Source organism: Lichenostomus cassidix, unplaced genomic scaffold (assembly GCF_008360975.1).
Source record: "Lichenostomus cassidix isolate B80296 unplaced genomic scaffold, HeHo_3.0 HiC_scaffold_46, whole genome shotgun sequence".
Classification (NCBI taxonomy): domain Eukaryota; kingdom Metazoa; phylum Chordata; class Aves; order Passeriformes; family Meliphagidae; genus Lichenostomus; species Lichenostomus cassidix.
Window position 1 is genome coordinate 3,176,255 of NW_028147597.1, and position 16,720 is coordinate 3,192,974.

The 16,720-nt window shown below is 52.3% G+C and overlaps 2 protein-coding genes across 2 annotated transcripts in view; one reads left to right on the forward strand and one right to left on the reverse strand.

Annotated features, from left to right (window-relative positions):
- Window positions 1-16,720, reverse strand: part of LOC146421984 (olfactory receptor 14A16-like) — a 468,355-nt gene that overhangs the window by 70,556 nt on the left and 381,079 nt on the right. The window lies entirely within an intron of this gene.
- LOC146421987 (serine/threonine-protein kinase pim-1-like) lies at window positions 10,748-11,977 on the forward strand (the record flags this gene model as incomplete). Its single annotated transcript, XM_085046876.1, has 3 exons — window positions 10,748-11,141; window positions 11,662-11,838; window positions 11,970-11,977. Coding segments are annotated over 3 exons (579 nt in total), but the record flags the coding sequence as incomplete, so codon positions are not given.

The window sequence follows — 16,720 nt, forward strand, 5'->3', positions numbered from 1 at the left end:
AATGGCACTGAAGTGGCACTAAAATGGCAAAAAGGGGAACCAAAGTGACATCAAATGACACCAAATTAGCACTAAATGGCACCAGAATGACATTAAATGGCCTCAAATGGCACTAAATGGTATTAAAGTGGCACTAAATGGCACTGAAGTTACACTAAATGGCACTGAAGTGACACCAGGAGTTATTAAATGGCACCAAAGTGGCACTAAATGGCACTAAAATGACACCAAAACACAAAGTGACATCAAACACCAAAGTGACACTGAATGGCACTAAAGTGACACCAAATGTCACCAAGTGACACCAACACATGGCACTAAGTGGCATTAAAGTGACACTAAATGGCACCAAGTGACACATAGTGGCACTAAATGGCACCAAAATGGCACTAAATTGCACTAAAGTGCAGCAAAGTGGCAAAAAATGACACTAAATGGGACCAAAGTGACACTGAATGGCACTGAAATGGCACTAAATGGCATTAGTGACACTAGATGGCACCAAATAGCACTAAAGGGCAGCAAAGTGACACTAGATGGCGCCAAAGTGACACTAAATTCCATCAAAGTGACTAAAAAAAGGCATTAAATGGCACCAGAGTGGCACTAAATGTCACTAGAAGTCACTCAAGTGACACTAAATGGCATCAAATGGCACCAAAGTGGCACTAAATGGCAACAAAAAGGTCCAAAATGGCACCAAAGTGGTACTAAAGGGACATCAAGTGGCACCAAAGTGGCAAAAAGTGACACCAAGTGACATCAAATGGCACCGAAATGACATCAAGTGGCACTAAAGGGACACTAAGTGGCACTAAATGGCACCAAATTGTCACCAAATGGCTCCAAAGTGACACCAAAGTGTCCCAAACACCCCCAATGTTCCCAAATGTCCCCTTTCCACTCCAAATTCCTCAATTTCCACCCAAAACTCCCCAAATATCCCCAATTTATTCCCATTTCCCCCAATTTCCCCCAAATTTTCCCAATTTTTCCCTCATTTATTCTCATTTTACCCCCAATTTCCCCAAGTTTTTCCCATTTTCCTCTATTTCCCCCAATTTCCCCCAAATTAGTTCCCCTTTTCCCCCAAGTTTCCCCAATTTTCCTTAATTTTTCCCAATTTCCCCCATTTCTCCCCAATTTTCCCCATTTATTTCCCATTTTCCCCAATTTTTCCCATTTTCCCCCAAATTTTCCTTTTATTCCCCAATTTTCCCCATTTTCCTCCATTTCCCCCAATTTCCCACAATTTTTCCCATTTTCCCCCAAAAAATTCCCCAAATTTTCCTCCTTTTCCCCCATTCTATTTGCATTTTTCCCCCCTTTCCCCCAAATTTTCCCCAAATTTCCCCAAAATTCCCCAAATGTCTCTCAAATTTTCTGCACTTCCCCCAAATTTTCCCAAAAAATTCCCCCAAATTTTTGCCCAAATTTCCACTTTTTTTTCTCAGAATTTTCCTTCAAAATTCCCCCAAACTTTCCCAATTTTTTCCAAAGTTTTCTCCCAAACTTCCCAAATTTTCCGTCCAAATTCCCCAAATTTTCCCCAAATTTTTCCCCAAACTTCCTTGAAATTTCCCAAATTTTCCCCAAAATTTCCCCCCAAATTTTCCCAAAATTTCCCAGAACTTTCTTTAAAAAATCCCCAAACTTTCCCCATTTTCCCCAAAAAATTTTCACCCAAACTTCCCCAAAATTTCCCCAAATTTCCCCAAAATGTTCCCGAAACTTCTCCAAAATTTCCCCCAAATTTTCCCAGAAATTTCTTTCAATTTTTCCCATTTCTCTCTGAAATTTCCCCCAAACTTCCCCAAAATTTCCCCAATTTCCCTCAAATTTCACCCCAATTTCCCACCAAATTTCCCCTCAAATTTCCCCCATATTTGTCCAAATTTTTGCCCAAATTTCCCTAAAATGTCCCCAATTTCTCCCAAGTTTTTTCCCAAATTTCTCCAAAATTTCCTCAATTCTCAAATTTTCCCAGAATTTTTCTCTGAACTTCCCCCTCAATTTCCCCATTTTTTCCCCAAAATTTTCTCCCAAACTTCCCCAACATTTTCCCGCAATTCCCCAAAATTTCCCCAATTTTCCCAAAATTTCCCCCAAACTTCCATGAAATCTCCCCAAAATTTCCCCCAAATTTCCCTCAATTTCCCCCAAGTTTGCTCCCAAATTTCCCCAGAAATTCCCCAAAATTTCCCTCAAATTTTCCCAACATCTCCCCCCAAATTTTCCCAACATTTCCCCCCAAATTTTCCCCCATTTTCCCCAAAAATTTCCCCCATTCTCCCCCTATGGAATGTGGAATGGGGACATGGAATGGGGACATGGGGGCTGTGGGATGGGGTTGTGGGGAGGGACATGGGGGTGTGGGACAAATGAGATGGGACATGGAATTGAGGACAGGGGATGGGGGATATGGGGGATCTGGGATGGGAAACATGGAATTGGGACAGGGGGATATGGGGGGTGGGGGATGGAGGATGTGGGATGTGGAACAAGAGGGACACAGGGGAACAGACATGGAAGGGGAGATGTGGGATGGGGGCATGGAATGGCAGACAAGGGGCATGTGGGAGATGGGACATGGAATGGGGACATGGGGGATGGAGATGGGACATGGAATGGGGACATGGGGGAAGGAGATGGGACATGGAATGGGGACATGGGGGATGGAGATGGGACATGGAATGGGGACCACAGGACAGGCACAGGGAATGGGGAACATGGGGGATATGGGGGACATGGAATGGGGGAATGGGATGAGGGACATGGGGGATTTGGGTTATTGGGAAGATGAAATGTTGGACATGGAGTGGGGACTTGGGATATGTGGGATGGGGGACAAGGGACACATGGGGGACATGGGGAACATGGGAAACATGGGATCCATGGAAAGTGGACACGTGTCATGGTTTGACCCTGGCCAAATGCCAGGCACCCATGACATCTACTCACTCACTCTTCCCTGCCACAGCTGGGCAGAGGAGAGAAAAAAAGTTAATACACACAGGGCTCATGAGTTGAGATAAGGACTGGGAGACGCACCAAGGACAGAACAGGCTCCTCTTGAAGTTAAAAAGCGAAATTTATTCCTAACAAACTCAGAGGGAAGACAATGAGAAGCAAAAAAACCCCTCAAATACACTGTTTCCCTGCTCACCCCCTCCCTCCTCCCCACCAGCAGCACAGGGGGACAGAGTATGGGGGTTTGGTCAGTTCATCACTGAGATCTTCTTCCACTGCTCAGGGGGAGAAGTCTTTTCCTCTGTGTAGCCATGGGGTTCCTCCCACAGGAGGCAGCTCTCTGTGAACTCCTCCACAAGCAGCAGCCCACCTGAACCTGCTGCAACATGAGCTCCTCCCACGGGCAGACAGTCCTCCCAAAACTGCTACAGTGTTGCTCCCTCCTCCACGGGGTGCAGCCCTCCAAGGCCAGGCTGTTCCATCTCGGGAGCAAAGCCTCTCTCTCCACTGGGACTCCCACTGGATCACAGCCTCCTCCAGGCATCCACCTGCTCTGGCGTGAGCACCTCCCCACGGGCTGTGGGTGGATCTCTGCATTCCCCATGGACCCCATGGGCTGCAGGGGGACAACCTGCTCCCCCCATGGTCTTCACCACGACCAGCAGAGGATTGTCAGCTCTGGTGCCTGGAGCACCTCCTCCCCCACCTTCTCCACTGACCTTGGTGTCTCCATGTTGTTTTTCCCTCACATATTCTCATCTCCCCAACCTTCTCTGGCTAAAAAGAAGTGTGTGCTCACATTGTTTTGATTTCCTCTTAAATATGTTTTCACAGAGGCATAACTAACATCTCTAATTGGCCCAGCCTTGGCCAGCAGCATGTCCATCATCTTCAGAGCCATCAGAGATTGGCTCTGCTGGACATCATGAAAGCTTCCAGAACATTCCCACAGAACACACAGGAGCCATCTTTGTGCCTCTCCCCCACTTCCCCAGCAAAAACTGGGCTAAGCAAAACCGACTCATGGACACAGGGGTGAGTTTTTTCCCAACTCTTCAGCCACTTCTTCAGACCTACCACAACAGCCTTTAAGGGTTTAAATTTCCCCTGGATGCTAAATATACCTTGCTGATCTTCTGGGCTAAGCAAAACCAACACACTCTGCAGTGTCACAATGGTCTCAGTGATTCTATGAGGTCTTGTAGTATCTTAATGGACTCCACGATTCAGTGGGGACCTGCAGTGTCACAATGGCCCCTTGGTTCCATGAGGCTGTGCAATGTCACTTTTGCCCCTTGGATCCATGCAGCCCCCAGTGTCACAACAGCCCCTTGGTACCATGGCCTGGTTTTTGAAGCCAGGGGGACCACAGAGGTGGCTTCTGTGAGAAGCTGCTGGAAGCTTCCACCATGTTGGGCAGAGCCAATCCCTGCTGGCTCCAAAGGTGGACATGCCACTGGCCAAGGCTGGGCCAATTACAAATGATGGTAATGCCCTGTGATAACAGATTTAAGGAGGAAGAAAGAACCAAGAAGTTGTTGCACAGTTGTAATTGTGACCAGAGAAGAGAGGAGTGAGAACATGAGAGGAGAACAGCTCTGCAGACACCAAGGTCAGTGAAGGAGGAGGGGAGGAGCTGCTCCAGGCACTGGAACTGGGATTCCTCTGCAGCCCTTGGTGAAGACCATGGTGAAGCAGCAGTGCCCCTGCAGCCCCTGGAGATCCATGGGGATGCAGAGATCCACCTGCAGCTCCTGGAGATCCATGGGGTTGCAGAGATCCACCTGCAGCCCATGGAGGAGGAGCCCAGGCCAGAGCAGGGGGATGCCTGGGAGGAGGCTGTGACCCCTGCAGAGAGGGGCTCTGCTGCCCAGCTGGAGCAGCCTGTCCTTGAAGGACTGACCCCGTAGGAGAGTGACCCACGCTGCAGCAGCTTTGGGGGACTGTTGCCCGTGGCATGGACTCACATTGCAGCAGTTCACAGGGAGCTGCTGCTGGTGAGATGAACTCACATTGGAGAAGTTCCTGGAGAACTCTCCCGTGGGAGGAACCCCACAGTGCAGCAGGGGAACAACTCCTCTCCCTAAGCAGAGAGAAATCTCAGATGATGAACTGACCAGAACTGACCATTCCTGTCTCCCTGCTCTGCTGGGGGAGGAGATAGAGCTGGGCAGGAGGGAGAGGTGGGGGGAAGGCACTTTTAAGGTTTTATTTTACTTTTCCTGCTCTGATTTTGTCAGCAATAATTCAATTAATATCTCTAATTGGAGCCTGTTTTTCCCATGACCAAAATTGATGAGGGATCTCTCCCTGTCCTTATCTCAACTCATGAACCCCTCGTTCTATTTCCTCTCCCCTGTGCAGCTGCAGAGGGGAGTGAGAGAGAGGCTTTGATGGGTGCCTGGCATCCAGCCAGCATCAACACACTACACCCTGTATCTTGTACATCTCATGTATACCTGAAAAATGTTTGGAAGAGAAAAACACATTTATTTTTGAAGAGAAAATCATATTTATTATGGCTTGCAACCTTTGAAAGGTAACCTGGATGTGTTTTGTTTGGTTTTGTTACTTCAGGCTTCAGACCCATTAATTGCAGTCTAATTAAAGATGTGTTTCATGGCATGGAATAGAAGAATCTACCACAGAGAATGAAGTGTCATGGTTTAAAATTGATCCTATTTGGTCTATGACTTGTGGTCCTTACAAACCCACTGTCCAAGGGCTGGGTTTGCAAGCTGGAGTTTGAAGCACAGGAAGTTTCTCTGGATAATGCTGCACCCCCATCTCTCCAGATGCAGAAATGGGCCAGAATCCAGCATTTTGAGTGTGATTTTGGGCTCCTGGCCTTGCCCCAAAGGAGAGACAGGATTTTCCCTGCAGTGTCTACCTGGAGCAGACAGAACAGGTGGGAAGTGTTTGCAGAGTCCCTGGGAGAGAATATTGGGGTTCCTGTCAGCAGGATCCTTGTGCAGCTCAGGCTGGGTGGGCAGCAGTTCCATCTGCAGCTTCCATGTGCTGCTCCAGCTGCTGCTGCTGGGGACTCTGAGGGAAGAGGCCATGGGGGGGATGGAAATGCTGCATGGACAACACCATGTCAATCCTTGCAAAAAGCCTTTCCAGTTTTCCCTTGGATCTGAGATTCCAGGGCCCACAGCTGGGCTTCAGAGTTCTACTGATTTTTATTTGTCAGGTTTCTGAGCAGAGCTCTGAATTGGGCATCTCTTGTCATTCCTGCTGCTCTTCTGACTTGAAAAAGGATCTGTGCTCCTGTGAGCCACATCCTGAAGGGTGGTTGGCAACCATGGAATCCTCTGAGAAAGCACTTGATTGACTTGAGTGCCCTGGCTGGAAAGCTCAGCCTGAGGAAAGAACTGTTCCAGCTGCCTCTGTGTTTGTCCAGTTCCTCACAGCTGAGTCCCTGAACAGACAGGGTGGATTTTAGGGGTTTATTTTCCCCTTCTGTTCACTTGGAGGTGATTTTGGGACCCTTTAGAACATCTGACCAGCCCCTGCCCCATCCCATTTTATTCTCTCTTCTTTGGAGTTGACCTGCTGCTTTTGACATGGAATTGGTGGTGTCTCCCCATTCTTCCCTCCACCATCAACTGTAACTTATATTAAACAGTGAAAACTGCCTCGCTTATCTGGTGGGGAAGAGATGAAGGGGAGAAAGTTAACAGTATTTGTTTTCATGAGCCTTGTGACAGTAAAGAAAAATGAGGTTTGTCATTTTGGTGTGGTGCTGTGTGTTGGGATTTGTAGGTTTATTTCTTGTTATGGTTGTTATTACTTATTGGTATTATTTATTAGTGTTATATTTTAAATCTTACATTACTAATAGTAGCTTGTTGTCAGCTCACTGGAAAGAATTCCTTCTTTCTCCAGGTGGGATTGAGCTGTACAGTCCCTTCCAAGATGCCAGTGGATTCTAAAGATGAGAAGTCCCAGTTATGGGATTTTGGTGTGATTTGGAGCTAGGGAAGGGTCACATACAATCTCAGAGGTGCCCCAAGCCTGCTCTGCTGCCATGTCTGTGATTGTGGCCTCTCACAGCTGCCCTGCCCTGGGGACATGGTGGGACACCTCCTGCCAGGGCTGAGGCAACTAACAGCACTTCATGGTCTCTCACAGCCACTCATGGCCCCTTCAAAGTCCCTCTCAGCCCCTCACAGCCCCAGGCTCAGGGCTCCTCCCAAAGCAGAAGGGATCAGGCCCTGCTTGTTCTCCTTTTATTTCAGTCACTTCACAGAGACTAGTAAAGAAAGGCTGAAATGGAGCCTTTCACAGCGTTCCCCTCTGGGTTAATGGCTGCCCGAAGCTCTGTGCTGGCTCTGGCCCAAGCACGAACATCACTGCAGCCCCAGGCCTTTGCTGTCCCCCCGTGTCCATTCCCTGTCCCCGAGTCCCGCCCGGCTCTGGCAGCAGCAGGAGCACAGCGCAGTGGGCGCCAGCCTGGCCCAGCCGGGGCTCCCAGCAGGAGCAGCAGCAGCATTGCCAGCCCTTCCCAGCTGCTCCTGCCTTGCCTTCCCCAGGGGTTTTTCCAGGGCAATTCTGGAGTACAGCAACAATCACCCACAAACAGCCCTGATTGCTCAGGCCAGGCTGTGCTGCCCTGAACCAACCTTCAGAGAAAGAAAGGATCAGGTTCCAGCACTGTTTTCAGCACTGCTTTACTCACCCTGAGGTGACAGCAGGAGGCTGTTGGTGTGTTTGCCTTATCAACTGGAGGTCAAGGCTGCTGTTTCCCCTCTTCTGGTTGCCACCTGAATTTTATCATTAAAACTGCAGTTGCCTCTTTTGATCAGTGCTACCCACGGTGCTTTCATGACAGTGAACTCAGTCTTTATTTGCAGGCTTCATGATTAGCACATCTTGAAATGCTCACAAGGCCCTGAGCACTAAGTCAAGGAGAACAAAAGCCAAATAGGCCACGTTTGCAGTGCTCAAACACAGTGCTGTTGCTGGTGCTGTTTAAATGGAATCAGCTCACAGAGGCCCTCACAGAAATTGCCTCTGGAGTGTCAAATAAAATGAAAAAATCCACCAGGAGAAAGAAAAACCAGAACATTTTTACTCACTTCATTGCTTCATCTGAGCAGCAGAAATGGGAGATGCCCAGAGGTATTTCCAGGTGCTGCTGATCCCAGTTGGAGCCCAGCCTGCTGCAGAGTCCCAGAGGAACCTGAGCCCAGCCCGGGGAGCTCCCGCAGTGTCAGAGAGCTCAGAGCATGTGGGGCCAGGCCCAGAGCCCTGGGCACGGCCGCCGATCGCGGGGCAGCGGCACAGACGGAATGTCCTGCGGCACAAACCTCCTGCTCCTTCCACACAGCACCCATCGTGCTCCCCCTGCTCCTCTCCCAGCACTGCACAAATTCCAGCTGGGAGGAGGCTTCCCAAGAGAGAGCTCCAGCTCCCTGCTCTGGTTTCACCCTGAGTGTCCCTGCAGAGGAGCAGGGCACCTTCCTGTTCCAGAAGCTCAGGGGTCTCATTTCATGAGCAATCTGGGATGCCAATGGCCTTGTTAAGAAGGACAAAAGCAGAGGGAATGGATTAGAAAGTATTAGAAAAAATTACCCTTTTGACAGACAAAGTTCACCAAGGCATTCCCTGCATTTCTCCTTTTCAGGTTCTTTCAGATCTCTTTCTGCTCTGAGAGGTCCAGCTTGTTCTGGTGCTTATCATGAACTGCTTGTGCTCTTGATTTATACCAGCACAAGAGATGTAGAATCATCTCAACTAAACACAGAAACAAACTACCTCTGTCAGCCCATTTTCATGTTCCAGATCACTTTCAAGATGTCCATGGAGATGTTGGAATGATTCTCACACAATTCTCTATTTCTGGCTGCAGGCTCTGGAGATTCTTCCTCTGAATTCAGTCAGGGTTGCATTCCCTAACAATTTCTGGTATCAATTCATGTTTTCTTAGGTTACCAATGGCACAACTCCCCAGCCCAGAAGCAATAGAAAGGACAAATTGTAAAGTTCTCCAAACATTTGTCCTGCTTTGCTGCAAAAGTCATGCTGCACACACAGTGTGGAAAGCCAAGAGAAGCTGCAATTGGTGGCACATCTTGTGACAGAAGCTCAAAAGGTTCTTGACAAGAGCAAACAGGAGTGTGGAGGAGATTCTTGGAAAACTGAAACAGCTTTCAAGAAATGAAATGAAAATGGAAAGAAACAACCCAAGGTGTTTTCCTCTATTTATTTCTGTGCTCCCCTTTTCCATGTTGCACTACTTGTCCATCCCATTAATTCCAAATGGATCTCACCTCGAAGATATGTGACTTAGTGAGTTTTATACACTCTAAAACACCATAAGCTGCATCCAGTTTGCCTTCTCCTGTTTTGCCTGGAGAGCTATGCTGGAGACATAAGTGCAGTGCTTGGGTTGGGTCTGAATTCTACAGACAGGGAATGTGCTCCGCTAGTGTTTGACCCTCAGCAGGGACAATGCACAGCAGCAACCGAGGGGATTGCTCTGCCATTGTGTCAAGCCTCTGGATCTGGGCTGCACAGTGCAAAGTTCCCGTGTTTGGACAGACTCAGGTGATGCCCTTGGGGCACGCGGGGCTCGGCCGTGGGGCGCGCGGGGGCGAGCGGGGAACGGACAAACGGCCACTCGGACTAACGGCCACTCGGACAAACGGCCCTGGAGCTTCAGTTGCAGCGGCAGCGGCGATAGCAGCGGTAGCAGCAGCAGCGGCGGCAGCAGTGAACACAGCGACTCTACAAACCTTTTCGGATCTTTCTCCTGCTTCTCATCTCTCCCGCTCTCCCGCTCTCCCGCATCCTATCCCCATCTCCCTTTCCCAGTCCTACCCTCCTCTCCCGGTGTCTCCCTCCTTTCTCTCTCTCCCTCTCCCCTGCCAGCCCGGGCCATGCCCCAAACCCGCCCCCGGCCCCGGGCGGGGCTGCCCCCTCCCCGCCCCTGGGCGTCCCGCCGCGCTCTCGCCTTCGCCCGCTTCTCGCCATCGTGGCAGTGGCGCTGCTGGGCGGGCATCAGTGGCTGGGGCTGGGGCGGCATCGTCACCCTTTGGCTCCTCCTGTCCCGAGCCCGGCCCCAGCCCCGCTGCAGGGTCCAGCCCCGAGCCCGACCCCGTTACCAGCTCCTCCCGGGGCCTGCGGAGGACACACGCGGCTCGTTCGCTCCCGCCGCCTCCGCTGCGGCTTCCCCGGGCCGAGCTCCGCCGCTGGGCAGCGCGGCCGCCGGCCCCGAGCCGCCGGTGCCCGGGGCGGGTGGGAATGCCCAGCCCGGGGCGCTCGGGGGGCGGTCGGGGGCCGTGTCTGGCCCCGGGCCGAGCGCTGACGGCCGCGTGTCGCCCGCAGGGAAGGCGCAGGAGGCCCTGCAGGATCGCTACCGCCTGGGTTCGCTGCTGGGCACAGGCGGCTTCGGCAGCGTCTTCTCGGCGACGCGGCTGGCGGACGGTGCCCCGGTGAGTGGCGGGGCTGGCGGCGGGCGGAGGAGGAGGAGGAGGAGGAGAAGGACGGGGCGCGGCGGGGCGGGCGGCGAGCTCAGCCCGCTGCTGCCCCTTGCTCGCAGGTCGCCATCAAGTGCGTGCAGAGGGATCGCATCCGGCATTGGGGCGAGCTGGTGAGTGAGCCATTGGGGCCAGCGGCAGAAGCCGGGCGAGCCGGGCGGCGAGGAGCCGGGGCCCGGCAGGGTGGGAGCCGCCGGGAGCCCCGGAGGGAGAGCGGGCGAGGGGTGAGCGGGGAGCGCCGAGCATCCCGGGCTGGGTGAGGGATCCCAGAGCCCTGGCACAGCCTCAGCCCCACTGACAGCAGCTCGGTCCTCCCTCAGCCCGATGGCACCCGTGCGCCCCTGGAGATCGTGCTGCTGGACAAGGTGTCCACTGGGTTCCAAGGTGTCATTCAGCTCCTGGAATGGTTCGAGCTCCCCACCAGCTTCTTGATGGTGATGGAGCGTCCAGAGCAGTGCCAGGACCTGTGTGATTTCATCCTGGCTCGGGGGTTCCTGCCGGAGGAGGAGGCTCAGGGGCTGTTCTGCCAGGTGCTGGAGGCCGTGCGGCACTGCAGCAGCTGCGGGGTGCTGCACAGAGACATCAAACCTGGCAACATCCTCCTGGACCTGTGCACCGGACAGGTCAAACTGATCGACTTCGGCTGTGGCACCTTCCTCCAGGACACAGTGTACACCAAATTTGCAGGTGAGCCCTCCCAGGGGATGCTCCTGGGCACCTCATGGCCCAGCCTGGGTGTAGCACCAGGGATTCCCCCATTTGCTGCAGGTCATGGGATTGCTTCTTCAGCCAAGTTGCTTTTGGGTGGGGGGACCAGCTCTTGGCCCTGCTGACAGCCTTCAGCACCCACTCTGCCCTGGGTTGGGGCAGCCAGCCTGACAAAAACACCCATGGGGGTAGTAGTGAGGGGGATCAGACCCTGTGTCCTGGCTGGTTTGGTGTGCAGGCAAGGAAGGGCTTTTACCCACCACTGGGTGGGTTTTCCATTGGCATTTCATGGTCAGGCCTTCCCAGGTCTTCTGCTGCACTCTTCCAGCACCAGTGACTTCTTTTAGAACCCCAAGTTTGTACACAAGTCACAGGTGCTGGAGAGAGGGCAGCAGATCACCCCATGTGCCACTGCTGCAGCCCCTGCATGCCCAGGGATGCTGGGGTGAGGTTCTGGGAGCAGCAGCATCCCCTGATGAACTCCATCTGTATTGCATAGGAACCCTGTCCTACAGCCCACCAGAATGGACCCAGCTCAGATGTTACCATGGCGAGGCAGCAACGATCTGGTCCCTGGGTATCCTGCTGTACCAGATGGTCTGCAGGAAGCACCCATTCAAGAAGGGCCAGGAGATCATCTGGGGCGAGCTCTTGTTCCCACAACACCTTTCTCAAGGTAAATCCTCATCTCTGGGGCACAGGGGGAATATCAGTGTTGGGAGACAGCAGCAGGCTCATGAGCATTGTGCTCTGGCAGCTGCTGAGGAGGTGGCACATGTTCTGCTCTCATGCTCCCCTCCAAAACAGGGAATTGACTGGAAATTTTAGACACAACTCTGAGCACATCCAGCATAGGCAGGGCATGGGAACAGGGAGGCAAAGTGAACAGCATCCTGCTCCAAGTGACTGGCAGTTTCTGGTTTCTCTCCCCAGAGTGCAAAGATCTTATCAAGGGGTGTTTATCCATGCACTCCTTGGACAGGCCATCCCTGGAAGATCTCTTCTATGAGCCTTGGCTGCAGGGCTCTGCCCTAGAAGATGGGAGAGATCCACAGGCACCGTTTGGGCCTGGTAAGTAACAGCTGCACACATCTCTTGGCAATAAGAAGCAAAAAAAACCAAACTGTTTTGTGCTGCCTGTAGCCTGGAGCAGGGATCATCAGATGGGAACACCCAGCTCTTGTGCTGGAGCTGAGCTGCTCTGGCAAGCACTGGTGGCCACCATCCAAGCCGGTTTTGCTTGTCCTGGTTCATTGATGGCTGGGGCCCTGGGCAGAACCCTGACAGCCTGCTCTGCCCCCAGGGAAGGAGCAGGAGCCCCTGGAGAAGCTGGACCAGGTGGGGCTGCTGCTGGAGACACCAGGGACACCCTCAAGGATGAGCACCTCTTCCACAACCCAGCCATCTGCAGCTGAAGAAGATTGACTTTGATTCTGGCACCTTCTGCAAAGACACACTCCACACCCAATGTGCAGGTGAGTGCACAGCCAGGGGATGCTCCCAGATCTGGGCATTGCTCAGCCTGGCTGGGCACCAGAGGTTCCCCCTTGGCTGGGGTGGATGCAAGGAATTCTTCAGTTGGCTGCCAAGCTGCTCTTTGGCTCTGGGCAGCTGCTGAGGAGGAGGATCTGCCATGGCTGGCTGGAGGCTGGGCACATGTCCTGCCCTCCTGCTCTGCTCCCAAAGGCAGCAGTGATGGGGAAGTTTGGGCACAGCTCTGAGCACAGCCAGCATGGCCTGGGCACTGCGGGCAGTTGGGACAAGGGGACAGGAGCCTTCAGCTGATGGTGATTTCTGGTTTCTCTCCTTCCAGCAGGGCTCTGCAGATGCTGAGGCTGCTCTGGGCTCTGCCAGGGCTCTGCTGGGGCTCAGCCCTGGGCACAGCTGGGCCTGCTCTGCCCTCCCACTGCTCTGACAGCTTGGCATCAGACGAGCCTGTTCTGAGCACAGCGACTGAGCTTTCTGCTTGTGCAGGTGAGTGAGACTCTCCTGCAGGCCCAGAGATTGCAGTGAGGGAGACACATCCAATTGGCAAGAACCCAAACACTCCACAGTCCCAGCTGAACGCCTGTATCTCCACAGGATGTTTTGTCTGTCCCACTCTTCATTCCTGTTGGGCTGGAACTGTGCAATTGCACTTTCTTCCTCCTCTAGGAGTACCATGAGTGAGCCAAACCTTGTTCCTAGGGCAGTGCAGTCTGGAGTTGATGGATGAAGAATTGCCCTTCTCCACTTCCAAACCAGAGCAAAAAGCTGTAAGTGTGACTTTGCATCTTTAAGAAACCACTGACAGTTTCAGAGGGAATGTACAGCTCATTCACAGGGTGAGAAGGAAGGGCATCTTCTAAAGAGTTGAGGTTTGACAGAGTTTAGATTCCCAGTTCTGCTTGGAGCTGGCAGGGCACAATCAATTTCCTAATACTTTACAATTGAAAGTAACAATGCTGGAAACAAACCCCATAATATTTAAAAACAGGCTGCTGAGTAAGATAGATCCATGCCATCAGAACATTTTCAAAGTAAATAACCGAGTTCTCATATTCAAAAGATCAGTTACCTCTTAATTGAAGTTTACAGAAAATTTTTCACTACACATGTGGTGTTTGTTTTAATATTTCGATTTTTTCTGATTTCTTTTTCCCTTTGGTCTTTTTTTTTTTATTTTTCTTTTCTTAATCAGAAAACATGTCCTGAAAAAGGAATGTCCTTTTCCCCTCATTCCCATGTGGAGCAGCTCCCTTCCCACAGAGCCTGGCAGCTCCTGGCCCCTGCAGGGCTGAGGCTTTTCCCCGTTGCTGTGCACAGACTGATGGAGCAGCACTGCTGAACACAGGGACACCCAGAGGGACCAAAAGCAGCTGCCTTTGTCCACCTGAAGCTCCAAGGGCCAAACTCTGAGCAGACATGGCTGGAAGAGACTGGCAGGCTCCCTGTTTGCTGTGCTCCCCACTTGTGAGGGGCCCAGCTTTGCGTGAGGCACAGTGAGAACAAGGGGCAGCTCCCTCCCAGCCCCACAGCCAAGGAACCCCTCTGGCCCTGGGGCTTGGGGCACTGTCAGCACCTGCTGCTTCAGCCACTGCTTCTGCTGGCACTGAGAGCAACAACCAGATTGTGGCTGATCCCGAGGGAGCAGCAGCAGGGCCTGGAGCTGATCCCTGAGTCTGGGCAGGGCTGGACAAATGATCCCACAGCAGCAGCAGCAGCAGCAAATGGAGCTGACTTTGAGCACAGCCCCTGCCACTCCTCCCTCCTGTTTGCAGTGGTGTCACAGCAGCCTGAGGCACCTGGGAGCCCTCAGTGCCAGCAGGGACTCGAGATGGCAGCCCTGGGCTCCTGGAGGTTGTGCAAGGAACGGAGCTGGGCACTCCCTGTCCATATGGAGCTTGCAGATGGAAAAGGCTGCTGTGCCCAGGCAGCTCCAAGGGCAGAGAAATGAGGCTCTCGAGCACTTGATCTGGGCCAGTTCCACAGTCCTGGGTAGCAGCCACCGAGCCCAGGGGGAACAGAGGGCACAGCAAGAGGGACAAAAGCAGTCAAGTGCAGAGACTGGAGAGAGCCAGACCTGGCAGAAGGAACAGCTGCTTCCTTGCACTCTTGAAGAAAGCTCTTGGCTGTTTTAGAGCACTGAAAGGTGTGAAGGGCAGAGAGGAGGCAACACCAAACAATGCTGCTGTTTTCACAGCCTCCCCTCTCAGTGTCCCAGAAGGAACTGGATGAACTCTGCTCTTCTCTCTGAGTTATCTTGTTCAGCATGAGCAGCTTAGCACCAGGAGCTAAAGGAGCTGAAGCCTTAGGCCTCAAGAGCTGACCAAGAGGGGACTTTTTGAGCAAAGTGATGTTACTAATGTGGACCTAGCTGAATGCAGCAGATAGAATCCTGGAATTGCAGAATCCTTTCTGTTGGAAAAGATCTCTGAGCTCATCAACTCCAGCTGTTCACCCAGCACTGTCAAGCCCAGCACTAAACCACATCCCTGCAGTGCCAAGGCCTGACCAAGAGGCCTGACTGAGGCCTGAGCAACAGGCCCTGAGCCAAAGGTGGCCTTGAGATGAACCTTCCAACCAAAGGTTATCTTTGTATCTGCTCATTACTGACATATGCACAATCATTAGCATTGTGATAGATTTCGCTCATTAGTGAAACATGTATTTACCTTTCCCTATTTGTAAGCTGGACAAAGCCATGAAATCTGACATCTGGCCTGGTTTGGAGAGTATGGTCAAAGTCAACTCCCTTGGTTCCTCCTTGAGCCCTGGCCAGGCTTTGAGAGAACCCAAGAGGAGGATGAAACCAGATGTTCCTGCACTGGCAGTGCTGTCAGTGTGTTTATTCAGCACTGTCACAGCTGGGCCCTCTCCCAGCCAGGCTGGAAGCCTCACCTGTGGGTGGATGCACCTGCAGGAATTGCCAGTTGTTGGGAGTGGCTCTGCAGTCCTTGGCTGTGACAGCTTCCCCAGCTGATGAGGGGATCTGGGTGATGGTAAAGTCTGAGGGTAACTGGTGATGGATCTTTCTTCATCACTGCAGGCAATCTTTGATGATTGGGTGCATTGCTGAGCTTATACTGTTGTGATTCTTTGCAAATGATTTTGTACATTGCTGAACTTATCCTTTTGTCATTCTCTGAAGTTTTGCATTTATATAAATTACACTGTTCCTCCAGTTGGTGTCTGTGTCTTTGGTGCTGACCTTGCCCACCATCAAAACAGGGCTCCTCCTGCCTCAGTGTTACCTGGGAAGACAAAAACCATCACTCCAAATGCTCCCCCTTCCTCCTTGTTCTCCCACTTTATACACTGAGTGTGACGTCCTATGGTCTGGGATATCCCTGGGGTCAGTTGGGTCACCTGTCCTGCCTGTGTCTCCTCCCAACCCCCATGGACCCCCAGCCCCTCCCCAGCATGGCTGGACGAGGGGCAGGAAAGGCCTTGGCTCTGTGCAAGCTCAGCAAGAACAAAACCATCTCTGTGTGATCAACCCTGTGCTCAGCACAGCCCCAAACAGCCCCAGAGAGAGCCCTGGGAAGGAAATTCCCTCTGCCTCACCCAAACCAGCACCCCATGGCCATCCAGCATCACCATGGCTCCAGGGGTTCCTTTCCATGCCCCAACCCTGGCCAGGGGACCTTGGGATGGTTGCCATGGCAGCCAGCTGTGGCTCAGGGCTCAGTGCAGTGTCCATGGCAACACAGCCCAGCCTGGCCCTGAGTGCAGGTGACAGTGACAATCCCCATCACAGCAGGTCCCATGAACCCAACCTCAGCAAAGTGTCTCCTGCAGGTTGTCCTGGCATTGGAGAGTAGAACAGGGCTTTGTGCTGGTTGCCATGGCAACCTCTGTACCAATGATGCCCTATGGTCTGCCTTCAGCCAACTCTTGATTTGTGTTTATTGTAGAACTTCCTGTGTGTCCAAAACATTCCTTGCAGAGTTCTGCCTGGCTTGGGGAAGGAGAACCTCCTTGGTGGCAGCTTGGGCTTGGCACACACTTGAGGAGGGTGTCTGTTTTCAGTGGGAAACTTAGAAATTTAGAAGTTTTAGATTGCTTAAAAAAAATAT